General features: G+C 39.4%; 2 protein-coding genes across 2 annotated transcripts; both read left to right on the top strand.

The window, feature by feature from the left end:
• Window positions 1-1,841: 1,841 nt before the first annotated feature.
• Window positions 1,842-14,987, top strand: hcrtr2 (hypocretin (orexin) receptor 2). The gene is made up of 7 exons (XM_076286467.1): window positions 1,842-2,043; window positions 8,130-8,308; window positions 11,543-11,783; window positions 13,283-13,398; window positions 13,504-13,724; window positions 14,032-14,153; window positions 14,530-14,987. The coding sequence occupies exons 1-7, from the start codon at window positions 1,842-1,844 to the stop codon at window positions 14,700-14,702; spliced, it is 1,254 nt and encodes a 417-aa protein (XP_076142582.1). The 3' UTR covers window positions 14,703-14,987.
• Window positions 14,988-16,596: 1,609 nt separating this feature from the next.
• gfral (GDNF family receptor alpha like) lies at window positions 16,597-21,337 on the top strand. Its single transcript, XM_076286468.1, has 9 exons — window positions 16,597-16,636; window positions 17,160-17,300; window positions 17,778-17,933; window positions 18,702-18,758; window positions 18,902-19,220; window positions 19,428-19,681; window positions 19,768-19,848; window positions 20,049-20,130; window positions 20,251-21,337. The coding sequence occupies exons 1-9, from the start codon at window positions 16,597-16,599 to the stop codon at window positions 20,336-20,338; spliced, it is 1,218 nt and encodes a 405-aa protein (XP_076142583.1). The 3' UTR covers window positions 20,339-21,337.
• The last annotated feature ends 301 nt before the right edge of the window (window positions 21,338-21,638 follow it).

Raw genomic sequence — 21,638 nt, forward strand, 5'->3', positions numbered from 1 at the left:
TCCCCCATGTTGCCAGTCATGTATGTAGGCAATTAGGCATGCATTTATAGCACAAAAAGGGAAATGCCGTTCAGTTTAAAAAGAGCTGACCTGTTAAATTTGTCATACTACATTTATTGGTTACTGAAATGATGGTGGGTAGTTTGCTGTTACAGCTTCATGTCAAGTCTGCTTCATGTCAGTTCAATCATCGTTTACATTGATATGGGACACTGATTACATTTTTTTTACCAGATCTACTTCAATGTACCCAATGTACAGAATGAATTAATAGCCCTCTGCCATCAGAAAAAAGTATTTCTTGTCTTTTGGGGAGATGTTTTCAATAAAATGTTTCTCTTAAGGGTTGGTATACCATGATTATTGTGTGGGTATTTTTGTATTTTCAAATGACTAATTACTTGTATTTTAACTAAATACATTTTTCACATCAGTATTTTGTATTTTATTTTGTTACATTTTATGAGCCAGTATTTGTAGTTTGTAACACCTCTGTGCAAGAGATGCCGTCCTTCTGATGAGACATTAAACCGAGGTCCTGACTCACTGTGGTCTATAAATATCCCATGGCACTTATCGCAAAGAGTATGGGGTTTCTCCGGTGTCCTGGCTAAATTCCCAGCCTGGCTCATTCAATCTGGCCCCTTAATTATCCCCCCAGTGTAACTGGTTCATTCGCTCACTCACTCTCCACCTCAAGCTGGTGTGTGGTGAGCGTTCTGGCGCATAATGTCTGCATCACCCACGGGTCTATACATTGGTGAAGGTTAGTGAGGTTCCCCCTTAACTGTGAAGCGCTTTGAGTGTTGTGAAATGTAATGTGTTGTTAATGATGGCTAGTCCACAAACTCTAACATTGTTTGTGCCACATTTAGTACAATATTAACAGTGATAAGCATGATATTAAGTTGGTATAAACAGCCTTAATCATGTAATGACATGGTCCTACACTGGAAAAAAATAACTGCTGGATTTACTTGATTTTATTGTGTAGGCCTACATCAGTTGCATGAAATGTCTAGAATTAGTCAAGCAGTTTAGCCTGACGAGCCAGACCCACATTCAAATTACATTTGCTGCCAGATTTCTGGGCTGCAAGGAGCTCACTTTTGGTTTATAAATTAACTCATGTCATAATAATTAGATGTCCTCAGTCTTGCATAATATGGGAACAAAGCATGATTCATCGTAAAGCATAACACAAGATACAACTCTAAATACTGGTCTACTGGTCTCTAAGCATAATCCTCATCATAATAAGCATAATCCTCCTCAAAATTCAAGTAAAAACTTTTGGCAACACTGGAATGTTAGCTGCGTGATTATCTCAGTGTTCTTGCAAAGGCTAATGGGAACACAATGGAATAGTGACACCAAGGCATCCCATGGGTTCATCAGGTGCTTCACATCGATCTTACATGATTCTGTTGGATTGCTTAGGCAAAATATGTCAGTTCAACGCTACGCTAAAATTGTGTTTAAAAAAAAAAACATGAGTTTGCTTAATTGAATGTTTTATGGTTTAGTAACTGTACTAGCTACAGTATACGCTTACCTTACGCGATTGAATTAGAATAAATTACTCAATTGGAATGACTATTTGAACACAAGATTGTGTTTCATTCAAAACTATAGTGTTTTGTGTAATTGTAACGTAATATGGTTTGATCAATTGGACAGCCCTGAATTTTCCTTTTATACAGTGTATGGATTGGCTATGGAATGTGCGCTTCTGTGTGTCATGCTACCAACAAGCTTTGATGCGAGAGCGCGCCGAAATTTTCTCCTGTCACCTGCGATATTGAGTGCAGACCCCAGTAGCTCATTCTGTATCTGAGAAGATGTCGACTGACACACTCCATCCAGACTCCAGCCAGGAGTCCTCTCCTCAAACGCCTCCTTTCAATACCACGGAAATCCTGCTCTACTCTCACATAGACGAAGATGACATTTGGGAATATTTACAGCCTAAACATTATGAATGGGTTTTGATCGCGGGATACATAATCGTTTTCTTCGTCTCTCTGATTGGAAACACGTTGGGTAAGTTTTAAAGTTGTTGGAGCACTGCAATCAGCGAAAGACACCTTTATCCCAAACTAGATACAGTATATTCCATTTGAGTGTCACATTCATTCATTTGGAATCGTTTTCAGTCGAATGTACTTTTAATGTTTGAGACCTTTTTTTTCCTTCACACTATTTGCATTTCAACATCCTCGCATTCTAAGTACTTTGACACAGATAAGAAAAGGATTAATAATTTCTACAGGGTTGTGTCTATAAATGTAAGCACATTCATTAGTTTCATGACAAGGTGGCCATGACAGTGATCAATGAGAGACATGGTATGGCCTTAATGTGGTATGGTACTGTATGGTATGGGCTGTTGGATCCTCCGGGTTGGTCTGAAGACGCAGCTGTGCGCCATGTCATTGCCATTGGACTGAGTTGGACTAAGTTAACATGGACTTTTCTTTATTTTAATTTCTTATTTATTTATTTTATTACTTGTTCATTTTTGTTTGTTGTCTGTCTTGTATGTCTACCGTTAGGTGTATCGGGTACGCTCGCGACTCCGCGGCTCCATCAGGCATCTTTTGTCTTGTGCGTCAATTGTTATGTTGTAAATTTGTTTGTTTGTCTTGATGTCGCGGGAACGCTGGCGACTATGCCGCTCAGTTCGGCATCTTTTGTCTTTTTGTTGTGTCTTGTTTGTGGAGCGCTTTGTGTTGCACTTTGTGCATGTTAAATGCGCTATAAAATTGACTTGACTTGACTTAAATGTCAATCAATCATACATACAACTGTCTATTTACATTTTATGATATACATTCTCAAAATGTATCATAACTGTCATGCACATTTCTCAAACTTTTCCTCTTTGTCTTACCTCAATTAATGTGTATCTAAATGATTGCTTATTAAATGAGCATTCATTTTAAGGTACATTCATGTCAACATTCTTAGTTTTCCAAATTGGCCACTGGAATATGAATCTATCATATATTGGATCTTGAAATTCTGTTGTCATGTTTCATTGTTGCCCATGCCCATGAGTATTGTTGAGTAAAGACTGTAATTCTCAACTTGAAATTAATTTATTATCTAATAAATGAGTAATATATGTGTAGTCAGACACATGAGGCTGACCTTCACTTCAGATTCACTCCGGTGTACACTGGGCTTTGAGGCACACACAATACTGCATGCCACCAGGATCAGCAGAATCCATACCACACCTGAGTCACACACTCCTGATTTGCTCCAGAGAAAGATAATCAATATTCTCTTGCAAGGATGCAGAATACTACATTGCTTTTTACAGTAGGTGCTCAGATTGAGGTACTCATTTATTCCCAGTCGATGCGATAAAGCTGCAGAATGCAATGGAAATGCACCAAGAGGGAGTACTGTTTACAGAAACGGTCAAACTGGAACACACTGCCCAAACAGTTTGATGACACACATATCTTGTCAATGAAATCAGACTTCACAGGTTTTTACTCAATGATTTTTTGGCTGCTGCTTGATAACCTCCTCGGGAACCAGTGGGCTGAGAGAGCAGTATTGCTTGGCTCCGCTGACAAAATGACGTGTGACTGAAACAGCTAAGCCCCAGCTTTGGAGGAGATGTGCTCAGAGATTTTCGATAAAAACAGAGTTATTGGCCAGCTGACACTGCTCATCAATTTAGCTTCTCCATCTTAGTTGGCAGCGTCTGTCAATCATCCACATCTTTAACGCACAAGCAATCTCTTCCAGCTTCACTCGCTTGCCCCCCCCCCTTACCTTTATACCATCTCCAGTAGTACCCCCCCCCCCCCCCTTACTTTTGTACCATCTCCAGTAGTTACCCCCCCCCCCCCTTACCTTTATACCATCTCCAGTAGTACCTTTTCCTTGAGGCTCACTCGGTGCAATAGACAAGGATGATACAGTTCCCTCACTCAAAAAAACATAGCTAAAAGCTGACAGCACACATTTATACATGCGTTTTTATTTCTCTGCATCATTGTCATGAAATACCATAATAGGGATTGAAGAGAGGTTTGTTTGCTGTATTGGATCCTACCTACTTGCGCCACAGATTGATTGGTTGATGGATGTGGCAGGGAACCCTGAGCAGGGCAGACTCTAATAAACTAGATAACTGCCTCATCAGGCAGGAACTTAGAATAGATACGTGCACGAAAGGCTCTCTGTGCGCTGGTTTGTTTCTGTTGGAGCCAGTTGTGTTTGAACCTGCTGCTGTTGTTAATGTAATTAGTGTCTACAGGGACTCGGTTGGGAGTTGTTGTAGATAATCAGCATGTTAAGATAAAGAAGGATTTATACGTGTGTTAACATTTTTATTATTGGGTAAACAGGATATTCAGTTTCAGAGTGAAGATGTGAGGAGCAGAATATAACAGAAGATGCCGTTACAACACAGTTAACGCTCCACCGGAAACATGAGCGTACAGGAAAAGCCTCTGGCGCACGTAGTCTATTGACTGCACATCTGACATTCACATGTAACCATCTGCCAGCCCTTAAAAAAGGTATACTTACATTTAATTTAATTAAAGTAAACTGAAGTGTAGTTGAAGTATAATTCCCAAGTTTACTTTAGTTAGTAAGTTTATTAGTATAAATGTACTTGTAAACTTGTACATGTACTATGTTTATACTTCTTTGGACTAAATTGGCCCACTTTCAGTTTATAATAGTAAACTTGTAAGTACTAAGAACCATACTGTAAGTAAACTAGTGAAGATACTAGTTATACTAGCACACCTTTTAGTTTATTATATAGTATATGTTAAGTATTTTTAATGAGTAAAATTAGTAAACTTGTAGGTGCACTACAAGTGAACTTATAGGTGTACTGTTTACTAATACGCTGCATTTATATCGATTATTTATATGTACTGCATTTATATTACACACACCAATTGCATCGGCTGCCATGTAGGATGCCAACTGGCACATCGGGAGCAGGAGGAGCTGGGCTTGAACCTGCAACTTTGCAGTTCCTGGACAACTCTTTACCTCCTGAGCCACTGCTGCCAACAGCTGATATGCATTTCTAGCCCAATTTGTCATGTTCATGATAGTATACTTAAAGTATATATAAGTATAAAAAATATAAGTTTACCAAAAGGGTAATATTACAATCAGCTAAGAGAACTACATGGAACATCATTTGTATGATGCACACATTTCGGGTGTTTGGAATCCACCTGAAACTAACCCACAGTGTGTCTATGCATGTTGAAGCATTCTGGACATAGCAAACTTATCAGCAGTCCACTCATGTTGTTTATGGCAGATAAAATCTAAATGGTGGAACTGGAGGCTGGTTTCACAAGCCAGAAAATGAGCCTTGGGCTGGCCTCAGGCACGTGTCAGGAAAGGCTTTGAGACAGGAAATGGCTCACAGTGGGGCATTCCTTCATATTGATGGTAGAGAAATGACTGAAGGTGCTGCAGTTCATGTTGAGACCAATATAAATGTATAGGTGCTAGGCACTTGGTAGATCAGATTTCTCCCTTACAGTAGACTTCCCAAAAAAGGCAATCATGGGGGAACCTGGTTTAGGAGTAAATTCCTTTTTCTCCTTTTTGTCCAGAATCCACTTGAAGAGTTTGATGACAAATTTGTGGATAACCGTGGATCTTTAGTATAACATAATAGGGCCAATTATCTGGCCTTATGCTGGCCTAACACCAAACAATTTTAAAGCAATTTCAGTCGGAATCTTAATTTACAAAGTCTTGGGAGTTTTACTGGAGTTGCATCACACTCCCATCAACTCTATCATATAGTACGGTGGCAATCCAAGCTGTTTTAAGGCAGTCCAAATCAGTCCTTTTCTAGTCTTGATGTTAGGACAATATCAAACGTGTTTAATGTTATCACAAGCCTATTAGGCTTGGACAATGCAAATAGTGAAGTGGACAATATAAACCTAAACAATACAAACAATAAGTGAGCACTCTCCAGCACCAAATATTGCCACCTTACATTCAATGGGAAACACGCTGCGACTCCAGTAAAACAATCATGATTTCATTCCGACCTTTAGTCTCCAACTGTGAAATCGATTGAAGTTTGTATGGTGTAAGGCCAGCATCAGTTGAAGAAAATAGGCTACATTCGTATTTCAAGTGGTAGAACTAAGAAGTTACTTATATGTGTAGTTGATGTTATGAGATGTAAAGTTAAACTAGCTAAACATAGCTAAACAGTCAGCCAATGCTAGGTAAACCATAACTTTGTTTGTGATAGACTACTTCTGTCAGTAAACTGGAAAGAGCAAAACATAATGGTCATTTAAATCCCACGTATACACACAGATAACCCTCACACCAACGTCTTTATTCATGTTTGCTCAAAGATTTAAAGGACCCCTATGCAACATTTTCAACTTAATAAAATAGTTCATTGTGATGGTTAAATGACCTGTTCTGGCGAAAATGGAAGCTTTCCCTGCTCCCCCTACCGTCTCCTAGCGGAAAACCAGCCTTGCAAGATCTGCGCTAGCATCCACCAAAGTCTGAATCAGTAGTATTGTGAGAACAAGCGATAACTGAATGCTTAATGCTTAGTGAGAACAAAATGCTTAAAAATGAATATACACGTCCCCCTCAAGCACTGGTTAGCCATGCCGTCTATAAGAACAAGGAGCGATGGCTTCATTTTTAAGTTGTTCATCATGGCAGAGCCAGCGAAAAGACCAAAGAGACGGTTCTGAAATATCATGCACCCCAAAGATGTAGGGGGAGCTCCGTAGAAAAAAATGTGACAACAAAAGTGAGACATCGGCGAAGAAATAACTAGAGTTACAGAGCGCCTTTAATATGTATAAGCTATTTTCTCTCCCCATGTCAGTGCACCACCATCAGTTCTATTCAATTGAAGCTGCCCACCTCCCCCCTAAAGGGGGTGGGGACATGCCGCAATTCTAAGTTCCCAGATGTGCCAGTCCAATGTATTGCTTTATGGAAGAAAAGCAATGCATCATCAATCAATATCAATTTCTATTCAAGGACACAGCCATCATCCATTTAAGAGTCTGATTAATTTTGCTTTATCTTCCCTCATTCCACACCATATCCTAACTGCATACCATGCAAGCAAGTGTTCAAAAAATCTGTTTAATTCCATTGTTTCCAATTGATAAACGTGATGCAACACAGTATAGCCTACTATGCAGCACGATGCGGCGCAACATTTTGAGGAGACCTTCAGTTTCTATTTTCTTTCTGTCTTTCTTTCAGTGTGGATAGAGAGCATTCAATGCTACACAATAGTCAGTCACCAGGATAACCTGTCAAACAGTGCTTGCGTAGCATTGTTGGGTTACTGTATGTGCTGTTATTATGCCTCAGTGTAGGTCCTCTTTTCTGCTTTTTTGATGTGAGCCTACTCCTTGTGAGTCCATGTTTGTTGTAAGCTTTGCAGAATATATTCTAGCAGCTCTTGCATCCTGTTGATCATTCCATACATAGTCACATAACTATGTACATAGTACTCACGCAATATGGTGCCTTTGAAAGGCTATGTCATACAGATCTGGCTCAGCCAATAAAATGAGGGCCCATGTGGCATGTGATGTCATTTTTAACACTGATCATCATGCAATTAGCTAAGTTAGCTGTGTTTAGCTAAACATGTGCTGATCATTGTACATAGGCTAAATTGGCATTGTCTCTAGGCTTCGGCACAGAGGCGCTGACAGGCCTACGGTGCATGCCGCTTTGGACATTACATTACATTAGATTCCATTTTCTTCAATACAACCCCGCACACCAGCATCAAACTCTGCCGCCACTGCCATACCAGTTCTATTTTTGTCGGTGCTGCTCAATACAATCCATTGTCTATTGAATGCTTCTCAGTAAATAGTAAATATGGCCCAATGATTCTAATTAGACAGCCAATATATCATATGATTAAATTAAACTTAAATTGTATATTTAAGTCATGTGACATTACCATCGTCCTCAAAAACCTATGAATCAGATTACATTTCCTGAATAATATTCACTGAGAGTCTCATTTTAGTTCCATGACTTCTTCAGGTATCACATGTGTTACATTCTCTCTCTCTCTCTCTCTCTCTCTCTCTCTCTTGTTTCAGTTTGCTTTGCAGTGTGGAAAAATCATCACATGCGCACAGTAACCAACTGTTTCATTGTGAACCTCTCCTTTGCCGACATCCTTGTCACCGTCATCTGTCTACCGGCAAGTCTTGTTGTGGACATCACCGAGACCTGGTTCTTTGGGAGCACCCTTTGTAAAGTGGTTCCGTATTTGCAGGTAAAGGCTTTGCAGTAGGCTATTTTTGAAACCTTTTCTTGTATTATTTCAAGTTCTTTACACTCAAACACTCAACAAATTACAATGTTCCTGGTTAAAAAATAATAGAAACTGTAGAATAAAATTGGGTTAATCATCTCACAATAAAAGAAAACAGCAATTACATTCCATTCGAATAGGGATCAGTAAGGCCATGCCTCTCTCCACGAAAATCAATGGATCATAATTTGTGTCTGCCAGTGATGTGCTTTAAGTGCCCTGGCCTTTTGCAGTCCATGGACAAATGTGCAGGTTTTATCCCTCTTCAGAATCAATTAGATTAATTGTTTTGTTGTTATTTCTCTGTATTATCATTAGTGATTGACAAGGAGTTCTTGGAAATGTCAGTTCTCCCTTTTAATGCAAGTTCACATTCAGATCTATTAACAGTCAAGTCAAGTCAAGTCACTTTATTTATATTTAAAACAACAACAGTTGAACCAAAGTGTTTCACAGGTAAGGCTATCTTACAAAAAAGCAAAGGAGGGAGATTGACAAATAAAATAAAATAAAAAAGGGGGGATATATAGTAAAGGCATTAAGATGACAATAGCACAAGACACAAGACACAAGCCAGGTATAAAGGTTACAATGCTCATAAAACTAGAGATAAAACATAGAATAAATGAATAAATAAATAGACAAATAAATACACAAAGGGTTATTAAAAAGTCCAAAATAAGATAATACTAAAATCAAGAAAAAATAAATAAATAACAAATAAAATAAAATACAATAGGACCAGTAAGGATAAGAAAACCAGAGAGTTATTTAGACAGAGCTAAAAGCAAGGGTAAAAAGGTGGGTTTTTAAACCAGACTTAAAACTGGAGATAGTTTGGCAAGATTTGGCATGGGGAGGGAGGCTATTCTAAAGTTTAGGGGCTGTAACTGAGAAAGTCCTATCTCCTTTGGTTTTAAGACGTGTGTGGGACTGTGAGGAGTTGCTGAGAGGATGGCCTGAGTGACCTTGTGGCAGAGTAGGGAGTTAAAAGCTCAGTGATGTAAGAAGGGGCTAATCCATTAAGAGCTTTAAAAACAAAAAGTAAGATTTTAAAATCAATTCTGTATTTGACAGGAAGCCAATGCAGGTGAGCCAGGACAGGTGTGATGTGCTCCCTTTTCTTAGTTCCTGTTAAAAGTCTAGCTGCAGCATTTTAAACCAATTGAAGCTTTGAAATGTTGGCCTGGGTCAGACCAGTGTATATGGAGTTACAGTAATAAAGGCAGGATGTGATAAAAGCATGAATAATGGTTTCCAGATCATTGTGAGATAAAAAAAAAAAAAGATTTAAGCTTAGCTATAGTTCTTAGATGATAAAAGCTGCCCTTCACCACACTGTTCAATTGTTTATTAAAATTCAGAGAACTATCAACTATCATGCTTGACTCTCTCTGTTGACGATGTTGTTTATTGATTCACACCACATATTTTAGTGCATTATAGGACCTGTGTCATAATCTTCATATTTGTGTGTTTTAGATTGTGTTGTATTTGTGTAATTGTTTATGATGTAATGTGGTATTATCAGTGGGATGTAAGATAAGATAAGATAAACTTTATCGTCCCTCAAGGGGAAATTTGTCTTGGGCTGTAAAGTGCATGTGAACAACAATCACATACATGCAGGACAACAATCACATACATGCAGGACAACAGTCACATACATGCAGGACAACAGTCACATACATGCAGGACATGACCCTGATACAGGGAGAAAATAGCCCTTAAAATGTGTAGGAAGGCATGAATTGATAAATTGTGTAGTGGAGCCATTTGGTTTATAAAAAAGGGATAAATAGATTTCTAAAATTGATGTTTCCTTCCTTCCCTTGTTTTATTAGAGCCACAGACGTAGGAAGGAAGGACTGCTTAAAACGGTTGCTCTTATAGCTAATGGCCCTAAACCGCTTCCCTGATGGCAGTAGCTCGTATTCAGTATGGAGAATATGAGATGGGTCATCAAGAATTTTATGTGCCTGATTTACCATTACCTTTTCAAAAATGGATTGAAGGGATGGGTAATCCCTTCTATTCATTACCTTCATCGCTGTTTTTACTAAAATCTCTCCACCTTAGATTTAAGCTGTACTGTGAGAGGGTCAAACCAGGCAGCCATACCATATCTGATTAAACTTTCCAATACAGCATTGTAGAATAGTATCATAATGTTGGTACTTACACCAAACAGTCTCCACCTGCGTAGGAAGTGTAGTCTCTGGCCCAGCTTGGCACAGAGACAATCTACCTGCACATTCCATTACCTGCACATTCCATTTTAGTTGATTGTCAATATGGATTCCTACTGTAGGTACTTATAGGACGCTACTTGCTCAATCTTTATGTCTCCTATAACTACAGGGTTGTTGGATCCCACTTTCTTAGGGTCAAAGACCATTTCCTTGGTTTTAGCTGTGTTGAGATGATTTCTCTCACATCAGTCCCGAAAAGAGCTGATTTTATTAAAATATGTTAGGAGACTGTCACCCGCTTTTGATAAACTAAGAATGCTTGTATGATCTGAATATTTGATTATATAATTATTTTCTTCTCTGCTCCTGCAATCATTAGTATAGAGGGTGAACAGGATGGGTGAACTCACTGACCCTTGTGGTATCCCTATGCTGCAGGCTTTTGCATCAGAAAGCGTGCTGTTTACTGTATTCTAACTTGTTGTGATCTATTTATTAAGAATGAATGGAACCACCTTATAATGGTTGAGCTAACCTCTAGCTTTATCAGTTTCTGTCAATTGAATTATCGGTTGGGATACTCATCAACTCACAAACAAACAATAGACAAATAAGCAACAGTCAGTCAGATGTATACGCAGGTCATATAGGTGTGTACACTTAAAACACATGATCATCAGTATGATGCAGTTATCTATTTGAGTGGTCATCAGTGGTAAAACAGACACACACACACACACACACACACACACACACACACACACACACACACACACACACACACACACACACACACACACACACACACACACACACACACACAGATATATCTATCTATCTACATGTACAGTACCTCTCTCTCTCTCTCTACATTCTTCTTCCTGTTTATGGCATCTATTTGCTTCCTTCCATCCCTTCCTCCTTCCCTCTTTCCTTTCTTGCTTCATCCATTCATTTTGGCACTTTCTTTTCTCGTTAACGCTGTGTTCCCTCTTCCTGGTAGACCATCTCTGTGTCCGTGTCCGTACTGACCCTCAGCTGCATCGCTCAGGACCGGTGGTATGCAATTTGCCACCCACTTATGTTCAAGAGCACGGCCAAGCGGGCACGCAAGTCCATCCTCCTCATCTGGGTGGTGTCCTGCATCATAATGATCCCCCAGGCAGTCGTCATGGAGTGCAGTCAGTTCCCAGAACTCACCAACAAGACCAGCCTCTTCACCGTGTGTGATGAGCATTGGAGTGGTACGAGACCTGGCTGAAGCCTCTGCAGCTGAGGTTCCACAGCGCACTACACCGTACCGTCTGGTTCCGTGTGGCTTCACTGAAACCACATAGGTTAATCAGCTGTGCACTTATCTGCAGGGGAATCTGAAGTGGTTCTAAAAAACTCGCCACCAATAAGCCCCTCTTTTCAAAAACACTTGAGATGGGACATTGTTTAGATGTGCACTTGAAGTGGTAAACAGTGAAAAGGCAAGTTGCCAGCATATAAACATCATCCAGGTGTCCACTATCGATGCTCTGCCGTTCTGTGTCGCTCAGATTAACTGTGAAGTCAGGGGCCATTGGCTCTATTGGAAGATGTCAAAGCTCAGCTGGGCACACAGGGAACCTCATGAGAATAAAGTAGTCTTCGAAAGATATCCTAGACACAGATGAACTCCACATCCCAAAAAATAGTCAGTCAGTAACACCTTTGAGATTACTGAGCAGATCAAAGAGAACCTCACTAACACCCTATTCCTCTTTTACTTTTATCTTTGCCAGTAGCAATATGTTCATTCAGGTTATCACTTGAAAGGCAAGTCACCTTGCCCTGGTGTAGTTATTGGCTTGTATGGCATCCATCAACACATTACTGTCCTGAAGAGACAGGCCCCATAGTTGGTAGCCATTTTCCTTCATTTCTTTTATACGAAAGATTGATTATCCAAATACAGAAGCTGCAATGTCTTGGTGACACGTTATTTCAATGTCAGCCGCTGACAGTTGGCACAAAAAGAGATTCTATTGCCTGTCATATTGGTGAGGGAATGCTGAATTGATTCAACCTGTGACAATGACATTGGCACAAAAAACACAGAAGAAGCTTTTAAGATAACAACCTTTAGACAATGTGCCGTGTCAATTGCTAGTTAGCCAATAAAAGCCTCCCAAAACAATTTATTCTTTAGTTAAACCATCTCAAAAGCCTTTTCTGACAGTTATGAAATTAACTTCAAACATTGGTACCAGACAGCGATGGCTCTGCTAAATGCTAAAATGTGTCAAAAGCTTAAGTCTTTTCTGCCTTTCTCTGCCTGTTGGACACACTCCGTGAAGGCATTTCTTTTTAAGTGTTGATGGTCTTAGCAATAATTAATTAAGGATAGCTGGCTGAAACAGAAGAAATGCCCCTTCAGGGGAGAACACAAGTACAACTTCAATAAGCTCATCAATGATTATATCTGAGCAGCCTAAATAATATTTGAGACATTGAATGTAATACCACTGATTAACTGCAAGTTCAATTAATTATTTGGTGGCAATTAGAAATTAACCAGCAGATTACCTATCCTCTGAAGTCAGAATATTTTAAATGTTGCTTGTTGCATGTTGCAGACTATTTTCAGAAAAAATACTATAATGATTATAATGACAAGCATCAACTAGGAAGACAATAAAAACAGGAGCCTCAGTGTTGTTATTTAGAGTGATACATTTCCTAGTTGATGCATTTATTCTCATTCTCTCTGTCACAGATGAAATCTACCCCAAGGTCTACCACACCTGTTTTTTCATCGTCACATACTTTGCTCCACTGTGCCTCATGGTCCTGGCATACATCCAAATTTGTCACAAGCTTTGGTGTCAGCAGGTATGGTTTTTGAAACTCTGGGCCTTAAGAGTGTTGAAGTGTTCCTGTAGAAAAGAAGCACAGCGCACTTTAAAGCATGCCCTCACCCCTTTCTTTTCTCAACAGATTCCAGGAACATCATCAGGAGTGCAGAGAAAGTGGCACTCACTGCAGTGTGCCACCTTGGCATCGGGCACCGGTCCATCTGTCAAGGTGAAAACCAGCGCAGTGACGGCAGAGGTCAAGCAGGTGAAAGCCCGACGGAAGACGGCTCGCATGCTGATCGTGGTCCTCTTTGTGTTCGCACTATGCTACCTGCCGATCAGTGTCCTCAATGTGATGAAGAGGTTGGTTGATGGTTTGGTTGGTTGGTTGGCTGGTTGATGAAGTAGTATTGTGTCTGCAAGGCCAAGATGCAGGTAGATGTTGGGAGTAAACATAGAAGTGTTTGCTTTATTTCTTAAAGTGCTTTGTAACCTTAAAATACCCTTCCTGCCTCTACTCCATGTCCCAGTCAGCAGTGAAGTCATTTTCACAGCTTGATTAAATGTTTGCGATTCATTTGGGAAATTCACAGATTATGTCTTAAAATATATTGAGAGGGTAAAAAAAATCACTTCTTTTTCTGTTTTTTGTTTGAATAATAATTTTCAGGGTGTTTGGGACATTTCAATATATAAACAACAGAGAGACGGTGTATGCCTGGTTTACCATCTCCCACTGGCTGATATATGCGAACAGTGCAGCAAACCCCATCATTTATAATTTCCTCAGTGGTGAGTAAGCTCTGCCCTTCATTTACCCCATCTACTGGACACAACAGGTCATCACAGGCCAAACAGTTCACTAGACTCACAACTTGTCATAATGAATGAGGTTGAGGCTTAGAAAGAAGAAAAATAAGACTTCAAAGCCTCATTAGCGCTATTCAGAACAGTTCCTTTGTATATTTTTTTGTATTTCCTTTACTCCATCTTAAATATCTCATAGACTTTCGAGCTCTGCCTTTGCTTTTAAAGGACCATGTTAATAATGGAAGGTCTGGGTTTAAAGCTGGACAGAATAGGACAGTCATATTGAACTCAAAGGGAGCAGCTTTTTTGTGATTCAAAGAGTATCTCAGTCTTTCTTTCTCCTCGTTTATTCCTGCAGGTAAGTTTCGTGAGGAGTTCAAAGCAGCATTCTCCTGCCACTGCTATGGTCGCCAGGAGACCGCCGAGAAACAGCGTGTGAGAACAAGAACCAGCACAGAGAGCCGGAAATCCCTCTCCACCCAGATGAGCAACCTCGACAGCGTCTCCCGCATTTATGACCATGTGCTGTAGGCCAGTGAGAATTCTAAAAGAGATTCAACCATACACAATCATTCTCAGATGTGAGAAGACTTTAAATGTTATCATGGCTGTGGAATGAGCAGGGAAGTCAAAGAGGGGTATGCATTTCCAATAACTAAATGAAACAAATATCATACAATTTTGTTCTCTGCACCCTTTAGAGGATAGACCACTGATTTGCTGATGACATCAAATACAACAGGATATTGATAAACATTGGGGTATGGTTAAAAAAAAGCATTTGTATAGGACTGTATTGTTCTTCAAGATAAAAAATGTATTTTGTCACCTTCCTCCAGTGCATACCTCATACACAGGGAACAGTGAGAGAATGGGGAGTGAAATGTAGTTGGGGTGTGGTTAAAAAAAAGTATTTGTATAGTTTTTGGAGAAACTCTGGAAATTCTAGGGAAGTATCAGGATAGATGCTGCACAGACAAAAATCATAACATAAAAACATTAATTTATTATTCTTCATTTGTGATCAACTTCTGCTTTGTGTCAACGTTTATTTGCTGAGACATGATATGAATGTTGTAATTTATTTTCGTTGTAGACTTGTTGGAAGTTGTCATGTGGTATGATCATCATGATCATTAGTATGATCGTCAGTATATTGCAACAGGACATGTACTTAGTAAGGGTATTTATTTTTGAAGGGTTATAATAATTTCGTATGAGCATTATATGTTAATACAGTTGTAGTTGGCTACACAAGACCATGTCATGGGTAAAACTGCAGTGTGTCTTTGATTGTTGGGAGTATAATGATGACAAATATCAGGTTTTGATATTTTGTTTACTTATAAAAACCTGTTGAAAATTACTGTATTGGTCTTCAAGATAAAAAAAAACATATTTTGTCACCTTCCTCCAGTGCATACCTCACACACAGGGAACAGTGCTTTTTATACATAGTTTATCTCTAAAATAAAACTGCATATGGTTACTCACAAGTGCTCCTGAATGAATGGTGCTTCCTAATTAGTTATTGTTGCTGTCATTGTAGTCACTCAAGCATACCTATTAAGAAATATAAATCCAAAAATATATACTGGGAGGGTTCCATTAATGCCATTCGCCAAAGGGATGCTTAAATCTATGACTCAGCACACCACAGTTATCTCTGCAATTATCAGGTTGGAATATTTGCATGTTTCATATAAATATTTACATGATGCTTGATGGCCCTTGTTCACTGATGGTTGGCAGTGGCTGAAATTCAATCTGAGGAAAACAAATATCTCACTCACCCAGGCAACCAGCGCTTTTATACTGGGAAGCACATCTGTGTCAAAGGCTCAAAATGCTCTCCCATGCGATTTTTGGTTTTTGCTACATTTTGCAACATTTTGTCTGTGAATACAGACAAATACTGTACAATCGAAGTCAACACTTTCATGTTTTCATTGGCTCTCCAGGCTGTGTGCATGTGAATTATTTTACTATGTGTAAACTAACACATTGTATTTACATGTAAACTTTCTTTACTGTATTTTGACATTTGAACTAGTCAGTAATGTTAGCTCAATGACCTGTTGCTAACTATTTGAATCAATTTAGGACATACATACATATACATACATTTAGGACACAATACGTAAAAGACTAGGCTATAGTCTTCCTGGCTCTCTGTTGATAAAAAACACTTTGCAACAGCTGCGTGTCTGATAAATAGCACATAGATGTAAAAATGGATTTCTTTTTGTCATAAAATACACATGCAAAACAGTAGCCTACAGCACCTGCGAAATTTCGGTGAATGTTATTTCTTTTCTTATTTTTACTGTCCATATGGTTATTGTCGCTTGACGTCATCCCGCATCATGTGCCATATGCCAAATAGACAGCCATCCCCGCGGTGCTGCGACAGAACTTTGTCAGTATGTCGCGAGCATCAGTGATACCAGCAGTACTGGTCATAGGTAAGTTAACCAACGAAAGTATAATACTTTGTATTAAGAAAAGAATGAGTTAAAAATATGAATTAGGCTATGTTTTACCTTAATCTTCAGCTATTTTTACACAGTGTCATGATACATGATGCAACCTGTTGAAGTTGTCAAAGTTGCAGTCAAACAGGTGGTTGAATCGTCTAGTGGACTATAGACAAGGCGTTTATCTTCCGGATTTACATTAACATGTAGGCTACTGTACTAACCTACAGAATTGTTCCTGTGCTTTAAAAAAGAGAAAAATCTTGTTTCATGCAGTAGCCAAGCTTTACTGCTACGTTTTTCTCCGGTTGGAATTATTTAGGTACATGGGTAATTTATTGACTTTATCCAAACAGTAGACTATTATCATTAGGACCAAAGTGAATGATGAACAACATTCACTATCGTCTCTGCTATAAGGATGTCCTCCTTCTTTCCAACCTTTTTATGAGGAAATGTAAACCTTTTGATTTAACAGAATTTAGATACCCTGTTCTTTTTCCTGTTTCAGGTGCTCTGGCTGTACATATATCAGGCGTGAAGATTTTCTCTAAACCTAAAGACTGCTCTGTCAATTTAGAAGAATGCATAGCAGAACACAATTTGTGCAAAAGAGAGGGGAGCCTTCTTGAATCCATGTGTGGAATTGAAGGTATAGTATTTACCATATCTCTCACATCTACTTTGGTGCATTTTTGCCCAGATATAAACACATGGTGTAATCAGATAGCAAAGGGAAGAGCCCACATCCAGAGATTAAAGAAATGGGCCAAAGCTTTCCCGGACTGGAGTATTAAATAAAACAGTGCAGTGGCAATGGCCTAAGGGCAAACCAAAGAGCTAAACTACATTTCACTCCCCATTCTCTCTAACAAGGTCACAACACGAATGATTTGGAATGGTGGCAAATTCGGATATATCTGTTCATGTTTCTGTGCTGGGTGAGCATGTGTCACCAGAACCAACTTTTGCCCAGTGGAGGATTGCATTTCAAAGACTTTTTTAAGGCCTTTGTGATGGTGAAACAGCACTTGCACTGATTGTGAAACCACCCATTTGTCTGATTTGTGTACAATCCCGAAATGCCATAATCTCATCCACATTTCTCTTTGGGCACGTTTGTGTGCAGGTAGACCCTGCCAACTGGAGGACCCTGCCATCTGTAACATGACCATTCAGTTCATGTTGAGCGGCATTTCCATACGGAGAGGATGCTTCTGCCAGTGGGAGGAAGAGCCATGCACCCTCCTGAACCTGCTTACTGCATCCTGCCAACAGCATGAGGGTACAGTAGTGTGCACAGATGCTCCTATTATAGTGCTCTCTTTCAGGTTTGGTATGTCTGGTCACACACACACACACACACACACACACACACACACACGCAAACAGGATCAAGGCAGGGCAGGACCAGCAGGGCAGGACCACACCAAACTCAACTAATTAGCCGTTTGAAGAATGTAATCAGTTGATTACGGGAGTGTGTGAGTTCAGGTGTTCGGAGGTTTGGTTGAAGTAACCTGCTGTGACTCTGTTTTGTTTTACACCATGGGTTTTGTGATGAGATCACCCATACTGTATATGTGTTTACTTAGCTGAACTGGTAATAGCAATTTTATCTTCAGTATCTCCTCTTCCTAGATGCTACGTGCTTAAAGATAAGAAAGTAGAAAGTCGCATCAAGCACAGAAATTAAACTTTTTAGCCACTGCGGTCCAGAGATAAAAAGTATTTATGAATGTCTCCAATCTACAGATGATGTGAACTCCTCTGCTAAGACACGTTGGAGATCTCAAGAGCTGATCCAAAAGTCTGGTCCAGCCCCTGTGAGCTGCACACGTGCGCTTCAGGGCTGCTTGTTCAAATTATGTTGCTGTTGTTGTTGTTTTGGTCGTTCACTTACTGTAATAAGACCAAAGTTGGGGATGAATATTTTGAATATATTTACTCAGTCGTACGTGTTCTGTGTTGATTGGTGACTTTTTTTGTACATTCCTCTACACAAAAATACTGCTTCCCCTCCTTATGGCAGTTGGTGTTTAATGTGTTACAGCTGAACAAAAGACGGTTCCCAAGATGAAAAGGCCAGATAGTGGTCTCTCAGGATATGGTAATGTCTCCATTTACTCAAGTTTTCCAGAAGAAAGCAATGACATTTTTTTTTTTGAGATGCTGGGAATTGCAGTGACTAATAATTGGCTTGAGTAGGTCTTGTTTTTCTTTTCCTTCTCTTCTCTGTTCTCCCTCAAATAGTGCCTGGCATGAGCTATTCTTGTAGTGGACAAATTAATATTTGCCTTGAGGATGAAGCCTGCAATAGATGGCTGGTGCCTCTGGTGAAGGCCTGTTCAAGCCCATGCAACCAATCACAGTGTGACCAGAGAATTCAGCAGTTTTACAAGGGCATGCCACAGACTACGGCGGAGAAGCTGGTCTTCTGCACGTGCGAACCAGAGGACCAGGAGTGTCAGGTGGTGAGAGCCAATCTGCATGGTGGCACATGTGAGGACACTGAGGAAGACTGGACTTGTTTGGAGATGTTAGACAGCTGTTTGGAGAGCCTGATGTGCAGGTGAGTGACAGGTAGATTTCCTGCTCTTCAGTGGCAGTGAAGTTAGCAATCGCAGTTGACAGGCTAAACGTTTACATCTTCTTCTGTTCCCGCGTACTGTATCATATAATAAATTGGACTATTTTTGTTCTTCAGTGTGAAGTAATTAGCATATGTAACTAATAACTAATGCATCTGCCGGCTATATGTAATTATCATTATCTACAGAGAACGATTTGGCACCCTCTTGTCAAAATGCCTGGGAATTGAGCCAGTTGGCCCTGACGCCGATTCCTACTCTGAGTGGGTTAATCTCATTGACTCACAGCTGAGTTGGAGCCAAGACAGAGAATGCAAAATGGCACTTGTGGCTTCAATGGGTACTACGCTGCAGCAACCATGCAGCTGTGAGGGCCTGCCCATCTACGAGCTCCACAAATGCAACATACTCCATCAGCTTCTACACAACAAGTCCATTTTTAGTGAGTTGGAATATACAAATAATTGATTAATCATCATTGTTTATAATGAAAATGCTAATACAGCAAACCTTATATTCAATCTTCAGTTAGTCATTTGGCTATAACTGGAGCTCCTGATCAGTCATCAGAGGCAAATGGATGGATGTCTGCACAATGGCGGTGGAGTGGTAAGTTCCTTAGAATGGTAAATTGAAGTCTAATTCCTTCTTCATTCAGCTAAATGTAAATAAAATTAAAATAAAAGTAAATGCTTACATTGTCAATGAAACTGTAAATTTAACTGTAAAGTTTAGTCAGTAAGAAATCAGACCTACCACCAGTCTAAATGTCTATATAATGCATCACATCTGTCTTATTCTTTTTGCAGATCATCTTGTGTATATATTTGTGTACAGCCTCTTGGTTGTGGCAATATTAGGTGTCGTTATTATTGTTCTGCACAAATTAGGGTGAGTTATATTTGCATTGAGTCTTCTCCATGGTTTTAGTTACAGCTTTGTAATGTGCTCAGCTGCAGAACTCTGTCATTTGTCTGTTTTTGTTCTAAACGTTTGTGTTTTTATTGATAGGAGGCAGAAAGCGGTTGCAGACCAACTCAGATATGACACTCCTTCACAAAAGAACAGTGGCACTGATGCTAATAGATGTCAATATTAAAAACATCTCCTACAGTATATGTTTAATTACTCTGTATTTCTTGTAGTTTTAGTGAATTCATTCATTGAGCTAAGATACTGTAAATACATGTTAAATTACTGTGGTATCTACTGGTGATACGAAAAAGTCTGAGCCAATTACAGCATGAAGTAAGAAATAGAAAAGCATCTGATCTATTGCAGTCAAATACATGAACTAGTGACCCCGATCTGATAACTGCCACTAATCACTACAAAAGATAAAAACAACCCTACCTGTGGTTTGTAGAGAATTCTATCACAATTTTTTTTTTCAGAAAGTCTTATTTAGAAAGACCAGGGAACATAAAGTATCAGCTCCGCTGTGTGAATAACTCATGAATATACAGTACCTGGGAATGGGATGTTTGCCAAGCATGCCTTATTATTGGCAATTTATCATAATCTTTTACACGACATGTTCTGCTACTATCTATATTCATGGGTTTCATCAGGTCCCTTTCCACAGGTGTATTAATCAAGCACCATGCAGTCTGCATTGATAATTAAGGTGCTTGATTTTATACACCTGTGGAAAGTGACCTGATGAAACCCATGAATAAATATTGAAATGCTAAAACTTTTCGGCAGTACTTAATGGACTATAGGTCATACTCGATGTGATGTATGCTTTGATTAGCTATACAATCTTTAAAGAGCTGTATTTGTTCATAGGTGAGTGCCCTTCCACCTATTCTCCACTCTCAGGCTGCAATCATCATGCCACTCTCTTCATAAAGAGACGCTTAAATAAATATTTTGACTTGACCATACAGATGTCTCCTCTACTTTGCATATTATGTGTTCTGATTACAGTGGACAGTGAATGGCTGGTGTGAACAGCACCCTCTTGGTGTAGAATTAGTGCCAGGATATAGAATTTATATTTTACATGCATAATACAACAGTTTTGTTTACCCAGAGTGCCCTGGTTATTTTAAGGAAAGTCTTTAAAAATGCTTGACAGTAAGTCAGTAACTGATTATTCAGCTGGCTAGAACTACCAACTATTTTACAGTACGGCACTTCCCCCTTTCCATTTCAGATCAATAGGTCATGGTCATTATTATAACATTGAATAAAGGTGTTGATGTTCTGCACTGTCCCGTGTTGATGAATCAGTTTTTGGTACAAAGTCTGACTTGCACTCTATATTTTGACATTATTGTACGACTAGGCCTATATTTTATCTGTTTTTTTTATCTCAAAGCTCAGGTCCCTTATTAATCCACATTTAAAGAATTAATCACCAATCACTGAAGTAAGGTATATAGACCACAGAT

This window comes from Alosa pseudoharengus, unplaced genomic scaffold (genome assembly GCF_046254945.1).
Source record: "Alosa pseudoharengus isolate Yale_2024_CS ecotype anadromous, Long Island Sound unplaced genomic scaffold, YU_APseudo_1.1 YU_APseudo_1.1_scf_15, whole genome shotgun sequence".
In the NCBI taxonomy this organism is placed as follows: Eukaryota; Metazoa; Chordata; class Actinopteri; order Clupeiformes; family Clupeidae; genus Alosa; species Alosa pseudoharengus.

Bases quoted from the DNA above. Each gene is read 5' to 3' on its own strand.
- hcrtr2 (XM_076286467.1), top strand. From the start codon at position 1,842: ATGTCGACTGACACACTCCATCCAGACTCCAGCCAGGAGTCCTCTCCT. The intron at 13,399-13,503 runs GTATGGTTTTTG...TTTTCTCAACAG, and splicing joins ACAAGCTTTGGTGTCAGCAG to ATTCCAGGAACATCATCAGG. The intron at 14,154-14,529 runs GTGAGTAAGCTC...TTATTCCTGCAG, and splicing joins CATTTATAATTTCCTCAGTG to GTAAGTTTCGTGAGGAGTTC.
- gfral (XM_076286468.1), top strand. From the start codon at position 16,597: ATGTCGCGAGCATCAGTGATACCAGCAGTACTGGTCATAG. The intron at 17,934-18,701 runs GTACAGTAGTGT...AATGTGTTACAG, and splicing joins ATCCTGCCAACAGCATGAGG to CTGAACAAAAGACGGTTCCC. The intron at 18,759-18,901 runs GTAATGTCTCCA...TCCCTCAAATAG, and splicing joins TAGTGGTCTCTCAGGATATG to TGCCTGGCATGAGCTATTCT.